The sequence below is a fragment of the Limulus polyphemus genome, unplaced genomic scaffold, assembly GCF_000517525.1.
Source record: "Limulus polyphemus unplaced genomic scaffold, Limulus_polyphemus-2.1.2 Scaffold2373, whole genome shotgun sequence".
In the NCBI taxonomy this organism is placed as follows: domain Eukaryota; kingdom Metazoa; phylum Arthropoda; class Merostomata; order Xiphosura; family Limulidae; genus Limulus; species Limulus polyphemus.
In genome coordinates, this window is record NW_013667983.1 from 37,165 (window position 1) to 47,507 (window position 10,343).

General features: G+C 30.1%; 1 protein-coding gene across 8 annotated transcripts in view; it reads right to left on the reverse strand.

Annotated features, from left to right (window-relative positions):
* Positions 1-10,343, reverse strand: part of LOC106466756 — a 163,707-nt gene that overhangs the window by 17,862 nt on the left and 135,502 nt on the right. For all 8 annotated transcript variants that reach the window (XM_022394835.1, XM_022394837.1, XM_022394840.1 and 5 more), the window contains 6 exons: positions 9,758-10,076; positions 5,990-6,157; positions 4,628-4,807; positions 4,208-4,381; positions 2,458-2,578; positions 1,718-1,899 (listed from right to left, as the gene is read on the reverse strand). In XM_022394835.1, coding sequence (XP_022250543.1) covers positions 1,718-1,899; positions 2,458-2,578; positions 4,208-4,381; positions 4,628-4,807; positions 5,990-6,157; positions 9,758-10,076 — 1,144 coding nt within the window. The remainder of the gene's footprint in view (positions 1-1,717; positions 1,900-2,457; positions 2,579-4,207; positions 4,382-4,627; positions 4,808-5,989; positions 6,158-9,757; positions 10,077-10,343) is intronic.

Sequence of the window (10,343 nt, forward strand, 5' to 3'; positions counted from 1 at the left end):
ATAAACACGTTTAGATTGAATGGTAATTTATAATCAGTCACAAGAACGTCGAATCTGAATCACTTGAAAAAAACACGGGGGTGCTTAACTTTTTTCCAGGTATATATATATTGTTATGAAATTTAAGCTATTTAGACTAAACATTTGTGTTATAATTTGTAGTCATTCTGGAAAGAAAAAAGGATAATTTATATTTATATCTTAATATGGTTACAAAATCGGTCAAACTGACCAAACTCATACAGAGATTTGTTAGTGAAAATAACAGATAAAATAAAAGCATTTTTTCTTAAGAAACATTTGATAATTGTCTGTATGTTATACAAATTTTGCATATGAAATTTGAAAATTTTCTGATGCAAAAGAGTATTTTTAACCTTAAAATCAAAATTACTTTGCATGTTGGATAGTCAACATGCAGAAAGAAAAAAGGCATGAGAAAAACCTTACTTAAAAAAATCTTAAAACTTTATAAAAATATTTGATATTTAGTGTACAAAAGCCTTGTAAGGTTTACTGATAATCTGCAAAATTTTGTGAGGATACACTTTCTTGGGCTGCTCTTTTACAACGAATAGTGGGATCAATCATCACATTATAATGCTTCCACAGCTGAAAGGGCGAGCATGTTTTGATGGGACGGGGATTCAAACCAACAACCTTCAGATTGCAAGTCAAGTGCCCTAACCATTTGGCCATGCTGGGCCCGATATCAAGAGTTAGATATTATCTAAATTATTATTATTATCATGCCTGCAGCAAATCAGAGATAAAATAAAATATAGTGTGTATAAGTAATTGACCAAACTTCCAAAACTTAGACTTAGATAATAGTTTTGTTTTGAGTTTACTTACTGATTAAGTATATTTTTAAACAACTTACAACTTTACAGTGAGTAAGATTTGTTTTTAGAACAGTTATGACGTTTCAATCATAATCTAAGTTTTATATTTATTCATATTTTGTTTGTTTTGTTTAGCCATAGATAAATAATCTGTAAAATTCATGCAGATTGATATGTACACGAATAAGTAACCACTATCAATTCTAGAATTTAAATATATAGTTAGATTGTTGATTTTAGTACCAAAACGTTCTTTACCATTAAAACTTGTGTACTTGAGAATAATCATACCAGTGATTGAAACGTTGTACCTGTTCTGAAAACAAATCTCACTTACTGTAAATTTTAATAAAGTAGACTTGAGTAGTTTATGATACTCAAGTAACTTACCCTATGACATGAATCAGTCATTAAAATGTGCAACATAATAAAACCTATGACAATTTTAATACGACTGTATTGTCTTTTTGCAGCAGTCTCATGAAATTAAGAAAAACACAGCAAAATTAACAACAATAGTAATAGGGTAACAGTAGTTTTGTGTTATGAGAATTAATATCACCATACAAATCTTTTAATTAAACTTGCAAAATATGAAGGATAGTTAGTTTCTTTTCATGTAGTGATAACAGATACTTAAAAAACTGACTTGTTTGAAGAACATATAAAAAAACGTGGCTATGAGTGGACTGCAATTTTTCCAATTGCTTGAAAGCTTCTGTCAATTCAGCATAATATTCTATTCTTCACTTGTAACATATATTGATTTCTTTTGTTACTTATAATCTTACCAAAAGTCTAAAATGTTCTCACATACAGAACATGCTATTATTTGAGCACTTTTTATAAACTAAAGGCATATCAAAAGGTACCTGTAACGACTCAATCCTTTCCTCCAAGTCTGCCAGAGAACTAGGTTGGTTAAATTGGTTTGTTGTCACTGAAAGGTTGTTGAGTTTCATTCTCAGCTTTTCTAATTCCTTCATTACTTTCTGTTCCTGGGGTTGATGTTTGAGTAACTGATAACGGAACTTCTTCCACTGTTTTACATGACCTAAGCAAGTACAAAAATAAAAAATAACAAGCAAACTTTAATAGGCCTGTTATCCAATATCATATGTACATGGCAGTAAGTTATATGCTAACCTTTAACTTACATGTTTAAATAACCAATATTTATATTATGGCAATGAAAGTAATAGTTCTATGATAAAAAAAAGTTATTTAAAAATATCTAAATTTTGCATACAAAACATTACACATTTAAAGGCATGAACAAAACTTGCTCATGATATAGTCACAAATATTAGTGTTCTCCATAATTCAACCTAATAAGTTGAAAAACACAGCAAAGTTTAAACTTGCTTAATTGATTTAAAATAAAACCTAAAATATCAGAGGTTGCCTATTTTTGACAAAACAGACATACATCTTAAAAAACCAACTCATAATGATGCTAGGCATTACACTATTGAAACTTGATGAATGGTAGTTTTTAATGTCATGAACTGAATGTATGTAATTCAATTACATACTCAAAAAAATGACCAAGTTGAAGAACATTTATTTTCTATCTGTTTTTAAACTAAAGTAAAAACTGTGTCAGTCTTACCTTTCAGTCGCTCAAGATCATCAGGAGGAAGCATGTGATAGTGATGACTACTAGCATCCATGTTTTCTTCTATCTCACGCAGAGATCTGAGATAAGTCTGGCAAGTGACTATCAGCTCGGACTATTAGAGCAGATAAATTTGACATAAATTCAGTCAAAATTAAATAACTTCACTGAAATTGCTTACCTAAAACATTGGTGTATAAAATACCTTATAACAACATTTGAATTTATAGATTAAATCACTAAGAGTAGATAATATTAAAGTGTAGCTTAAAAATATGTTATACTGCAATTTGGACTATGCATATTTAAATGATGATCATATCTATAAAAAAATAAAATGATTTAAGTCTAACATTTCTGAATATTTATTATTTTACAAAATAGTTTCATTAGATTCTCAAAATTAAATTAAGATATCTTACTTAGATTGATTTAAAGCTCCAATAATTGATATCTTTTCAGGAGCAGTGGAACACGTGTTCTTCTTAAAAAGTGCTGAGTAAGTCCAGTGAAATGAAAGTATTCTCTTATTATAATTTCTATCTTTACACATCCCCAAAAAATTTAGGGTCACTTTTTCTTTCATTTTTCCCATTTTGAATTCTTTTTTATATTTTCTTATACATATTTTTTAATATTTTACTTGTTTATAATGTTCCAAAAGAATTTTTAGTCATATTATATTTCTTGTTGTGTATCTTTGTTCTAAACAGATCAGTACTCTAGTGTAATTTTCTTGCACTGTCAGCCATAGATAAATCTAATTTATTGTTTATGCTCAAACTAAATATAAGCAGTATACATTAAAATCATATTGCAAATAGAATGGAACTATGCATGATTTACAGGGTTTTACCAGCAACTTGAGGAATTAAACCTTGGACATTTCATATTTACATACATACATACATAGAAACATTTCACAATTTATGATCTGGTATAAAAAAAAAAAAGCTTTAGTGCAAGAAATAAGGATTATATCTGGCTATGAGAGGAACAAATAAATCTCTGTTTAATAGTGTAGCCATATCATACCAACATAAAGAAAACTACATGATTCAAGCATTTAAATATTATTATGTTTTCAATGCCTCTTTTTACAAATTGGTGAAGCATGATAATAATTATATTTGTCATAAGACATTAGTATTAGGCCTATTATATTTTTTAAACAGTACAATCTTTGTCTAGTCCATTAGGTATTTTCATTAATTAGAAGAGTGTATAATAGTATTCCAACAACACTAGCTGGCTGTGATACAACAAACACAGTAGTAGTTGGAACACTACTTATATATGCCATTTGTTACAATAACAATTGCTATGGTGTATCTCAGCCAGCCTGAAGAGCTCTGAATTGAATGAAATGTGCCATCGGGAAGTGATATGGCAAATATAGTGTGGTTGGAATACTATTACACACTTCTAATTTTTGTATATGCCTAATGGACTAGATGAAGAATATAGTGTTTAAAAATATAATAGGTCTAATAATTAATGTGTTATTACCACTATAATCTAAACTTTATGTTAAACTAAATACCATTCTTCAAGACAAAGTTACAAGATTAATTGGTATGGTTTATATATTAAACCTGGTGAAGTAGAAAATGGTTATTAACATACTATCATAAATTTTTTCATGACAAGTTTTACAAAGTTATTTTTCGTTTTTGAGATGGTGTAGTTTTCTGATACTGATAAATAACTTTCTGACAACCAAACAGTATCTGTTTGTACTCACAAATTGTGCATCTGGAATAGAAGAATCCTTTAAGGTACAGCACTGGAAATGTTTGCTTGAGATATTCAGGGCCTTTTCACTTTCTTCTAAAATGTGATGGAAGTCATCTATGTCAGAGTCAGATTCCATGTCTACAGGTGGAAAGCTCTCCAGTGATAAAGTATTACTGCTTAGCTACAGAAAGTATTCCGATCATAAAATTTATATAATTAGCAAAGACATTCAAATAAAAAAAATCAACAATGTAAATTTTCTAATATAGACACCAAAGTAATAAAAATAAACTATAAACTTTTAAAAAATTTATTCCATTCAAGATTAACTCTCACTTTTCTCTCATTCATAACTATTATACATATAAAAAACAATTTTTTTACTAAATTATATAAACTTAAAATATTTCTCTAAAGCACTACTTACACACTGATGTGATGATCTTGGGATCAACTTTGTTTGGCTGTGGGTCATGATTTCACTCCTGGAAGAACTGTCTGACTGGCAACCCAGAAAAGCATGGTAGTCATCTCCATAACCTTCCAGCTTTTTTATAGCATCCTCAGCATTGGACTCAGAGTAGGGCTCACTTAGATATTCAGGTTCCTATAGTCATTAGAATAATTTAGATGAAAGTCTAGCAAAAATGAAACTGCATATCTTCAACACAAGTTTAACAGCAAAAGTGGATCAAAATACACAGATAGATAAAAGTATTTTAATGTGTAAACTGTTTCATAAAAGAGAACAATCGGTTGCAAGCAGTATTCATACTAACCAGGAAACAATCAATATTACAAAGGCTGAGTAACAAGATAAGTTAAATATTTTCATGTTAAGGATAATGTCTTCCTCTGTCCTTTATTAATTTTTATATTTTTACAATTGCTTTCTACATTTAGCAAAACATCAAACTTAACCTCTGAACACATTAGTTCAATAGCCTACAGGGATTACAACCAAGCTGTCCAACAATGAAGAACACAAGTACAGAACATATATACAGTAACATTCCAATTAATGACCAAGATATGTGTATCTTTTATCTTAACTTTTCCTCATATTAAAACAGCAATGTGGTGACATGTCGAAAAGGTAAAACATTTAAATTATACTATCGAGTTAATATTACATTAACAAATTAAATAAACAAAGTGTAGACATTTTTTGTTCAACCTTTTATTTATCAGCTTTCTATTATTTCAAACTATTAGATACAATACATTGAACAATGTGATTGTTAAGGCTGACAAAATGAAATACTTCTTTGATTATAAGGTTCATGCAAATATTAATTCAAAACAAAATATTTCAGTCTGTTTAATTAGTTGCAACACAAGGTGCATATACCCTTTTGTTCTTTAGGTTGTAAACATTACTTGACTTTAGTTAATAAAACTGAAATTAAATGAGAGCAGTACATATATACTATATGAGAATGGACTTCTGAGCTAATAAAACCAATCCATAGCTCCCCCAATAAAAACATTTTAAGAACAACATTGAGCGATATTCCCCACCATCTGTAACAAGGCTGGTGATAACTAATATCACTTATCCAAGTAATCAGCTGGTCAGGGTATATGTTTTGTTACCTGAAAAGCCACTATACATCCTGAAAAAGTTACACACGAATAATTAGATGCAAAAATAAAACAATATGTAATTGAGTTTGACATTTAACAAATTCTTTCATTTCTTTACCACTTACAGACCAGCATTCAAATAAGTCATTACTGTAATGATAGCAAGCAATACAGACCAATAATCTTTCTCAAAATCACATACCTGAAAATTATCCCATACTTGATCTGACTGAGAACCCTGATCTTCAGTTGGAATGTTCCGAAGGCTTACTTCACTTTCACAGAATTTCAGCTGTTCTTCATCTTGATTGGTGGTAAGGGAACTGTCAGAGTCCATGTTACTCAGGATGAGGCCAGCACAAGCATAAATCTATGGAAGATTAAAATATATATTATTTATCAGAAATGACTGCATCTACAGCAGTAAATGTTTAGCAGTATTGCTGTTTAAATAAGGTACATTTATTATCATAAATACAATAATTAAAAAACAACTACAACAAGTATATCTGGCACATAAACAAATATAAAGAAAAATATTTGAAAATATAACATACATCATTGTAACAAAATGTGATTTAGATGCTCATAAAAAATAATTTATATATATATATATATATATATTGAATTGTAAATCAATCTGTCTAAAGGAGCAAAATTTATACGATCAGACTTTGTTTTAATTTCAGTGGTTAGTAAGTAGGCATGCACCATAATTCTCACGATTCTCCCATTTAAATATAAACCTTTCATATTACACCAGAAGATGACCAAAGACTGAAATGGGTTGTCCAGTTATCTTAATAAAACAAATATTCTGTTCCATTTCTAAACATTATTCTATGACTGTCATTTAAATACTGCTGAAATAACTGGCTTCTTTTTACTCTGTTGCATTTTCTTTTAAGCCATTTGCATAAAATGCACTGATTTGCCAAAGAAACACCTTGTAATGATGTACCAATTAGTCAGATCAGTTATCCTACTTGCTAAATTAATTAACAGAACTGACCTTTTCATAACTTGCTGCTCTATACAATTTGAATACACGTCCACCTCCCCAAATAAAATACGAGTTATTTACCCAAGTTATGCAATTTATTTATTTTTAGACACTCTTGGGCATGAACTAGTACTGTTATGATGAGTTGTCTGGGGAAGTAAAATTGAAGATGGTGCAACTTCCAGTGTTAATACCTAACTATCACAAAGTCTTGAAATCTTAAAACACAATAATTCATGAATGAAAAAACTATATATGGACTGTCTTGATGGTCAAACTTTTGTCTCCCATCAATCCATCTGTTGGAAAAATCTAAACTACTACATTACCTCATTAGAACAATTAATAATTTAAAGCAAAACACTATACCTTTATTGATAATGGTCTGTAATTAGAATGTACTGTACTATAAATCTACTACTGTTGCTAAAATTACACTATTTTATTGGTTCATTGTCTAAATAAAATTAAAAAAAAGCTCAAATGCTTAACCATATCCATAATAATAGGTGGCAATTATAATATATCAATCAGCATTGTAGCTGATTAGGACAATTGCCAATCAGTTACTAATTAAAAGGAACACCTCTAAGTATCTTATAGTGAAAGTTAAAACAAATTGTAAAACTTTGTATTAAACACAAGATTATTGAAACTTGTTAACCCAATAACTGCTGATTTGCCGTATAGGGTACAGTCTGACTCTGAATGCGAGTGTGCAGTATACGGTGTACAGCTAAAAAAATTCCAAGTGCATTTAAAGCAGCCAAAGTCAAAGGATTAATTTCAAAATGAGAATAGGGATAATTCAGTGGAGTCAAAATAGGGATTTGGAGCTTGAGTACATATTGTTTACAGTATCTCCAGCCTTGTATACTTACCTTGTTTACTATCCCTATTTGCTAGGTTTTTAAATTGCCAATTATTTTATTTATCTTGTATCTCAAACCTCAAGCTTGTTTTTTTACTTTCTTTGCAACTGCATTTTCACTTTAAAGCTAGATATCTTGTTTCTGTATTTTCTTTCAATACCTATTCCAATTGTTAAATTAATAATTTTTAATAATCTTATTTTTTTATGTCCATCACAAACATAAATCTGTATAATACCAATACTGCCCTATTTGAAACAGTTCAGTTTAATGAAATATGTACTTGGTGTATGATGCTCTGTCAGGAAACAATGACAACCTTTGGATTAGATTCATGCAGGTTGGATGGCTATTACTCCTGATATCATTGCCACAATGCTATCTTTAATAGTGTTACTATATGTATTATCATTATGATGCATGTTGATCAATGTACCAAATTATGTATACGCTTGTAAAATATATATAGCTACTATATTTATACCCTGTAGCTATATGGGGAGTCTGTAAACACTGGATTGGAAGGACCAATGAACTATACCAGAATGGTGTATGGACTGGATTTTGTAACTGCATGAGTTTTATACATGTATTGCATATTGGCTAGTATTTATATATATACATACAGGCTTTATAGTTGAAGTTGTAAAGGTGTATATATAGATAGCCATATGAATTTTTGAAGTTGTATAGATGCATGCATATATATTTAATGCAAATATAAGAAAATGTGTGATAATATAATATCATGCACACAAATAAGCATTTTAAATATTCCTTATAGTTATTACATTTCCCCCCTTCCACTTCCTCCTCTCTGCTGGCCATAGTAAAGTCAATGACGATTTTGGTGAAGCTTGCAGATTTCCTCTTAGAGTGACATTCTGCACACTATAAAAGGTCAAAAACGTGTTAATTAACACTTATGAATTGATTAAATTACTATACCCCTCCCCTCCATTTCTGATGGAGTTTGACACTTCTATGATCCTCTGGTGGGCCGTCACTGCTGCATAATTTATCTGAAACAAATTATTTTCTGAATAAAATAAATATCTACAAAATTTCTGCAACACTTTTGCCTATAATCGCCATCTCCTGCTTGCATGATTTTTGTCACTCCTTATAGTCAGCTTCAATTATCGTTATTCTATCTGCATTATCTATAAAATTCAAAATCAGGCAGTGTGGGCTATAATTCGACACTTAGGATCAGCAATCACTGTGACTGCCAATATGATTCTTGAAACCGAGCTTGATGCTATCCTTTAAACTATGGCTTAAAGATACCTGTCACAGGAGACTAGCTGATACGGTTCATGTTGATTAACTGTAGCTACTGGCTACTTGATCACATTAGTTCGAGATGTAAAAGTTTAAGTTGCAGCTAGAGGTTATCATGGAGATTTGTTTGAGAATATAGTAAGTATTTATAGTTTCTGTGTAACTAAATTCTCTACATATAATGCATAGCAATGGGAATATATATATATGCCTAGACTAAAATGCAACCTCCACTAAGCATGTATAAAATTTTACCAGTATAAAAGCAGCCTTTTCAAATAAAACGTATACATCTGAAACACCACTTTAAATAAACCTTTGTGCCTTTTAAAGTAATTATTCTATAAATGTGTGTAATAAAATTCAATATTATGTGTGTTTTATTTTTTACTCCTTCACTTTATACATAATATAGAGGTTGACTCCCTAGAGACAATGACTGTATAGTGTACAAAGCATTGAGTATCTACATGTTACAGTTATCTAATGTTAATCTATTATTGTTTCACCCTGTACTTATGCTTCTTAGAGGAACTCCAGATATTTACACTAGAATTGTGGTTTTTTTAGTTCATGAAAAGTAAAGAAATAACTTAAAAAGCACCCTACACAATGTGCAACAATCCATTTAGTAATAATGTTGAAGTTTTGTTGTGGGCTGGCAGAATAATAATATAAAGAGGAACAAATGGGTGATCCCTATTATGAACCACTACCATGGTTCATGATAGGAAATTGTACAAATTATTATAATAATAATAGTCCCTTAAGTTCAGAGAAGTCAAAGCTTTCAACAAAAGGTAATACATACTTGTTTCAGTTCTGAGCTTGATGACCCACTACCAGCTTTAGATGACTTAGAAGTTTTAGAGGAATACGAAGATCGCCGACGACAGTTTGAAGAGTTCCTAAATTTGTTATGACTACTTTCACACCTATTACTATTCTGGCTAGTGGACTTTTGTTGTCGACTGCTATGAAAGCAGGAACTTCCACTTCCTGCATGTTTTGAACTGGGTGAGAAGCTATCTGACCCTGAATCAGATTGGTGAAATATGGGGGAAGAACTATCCCAATTGTGGTGTTGGTGTTTTCTTTTACTTAATGGTGTGTGCTCTTCATCTACTGATCTAAACAACAGAGAAAGGGTTATTTTATGATAATAATATCAGAATAAAAAAACAAAAACAACATCATTTATAATAGCATCTATAAAGTTATGTTGTGAAAACTCAAAACCATTTTTTGTCTAGTATACTGTTAATAATAAAATACAATCAGAATTGTGAACTGAGTTGCTTAAGACGTGGGTTAAAGAAATCAATATTACTATAACAAAAGCACACACACACACACACACACACACACATATATATATATATATATATATATATATA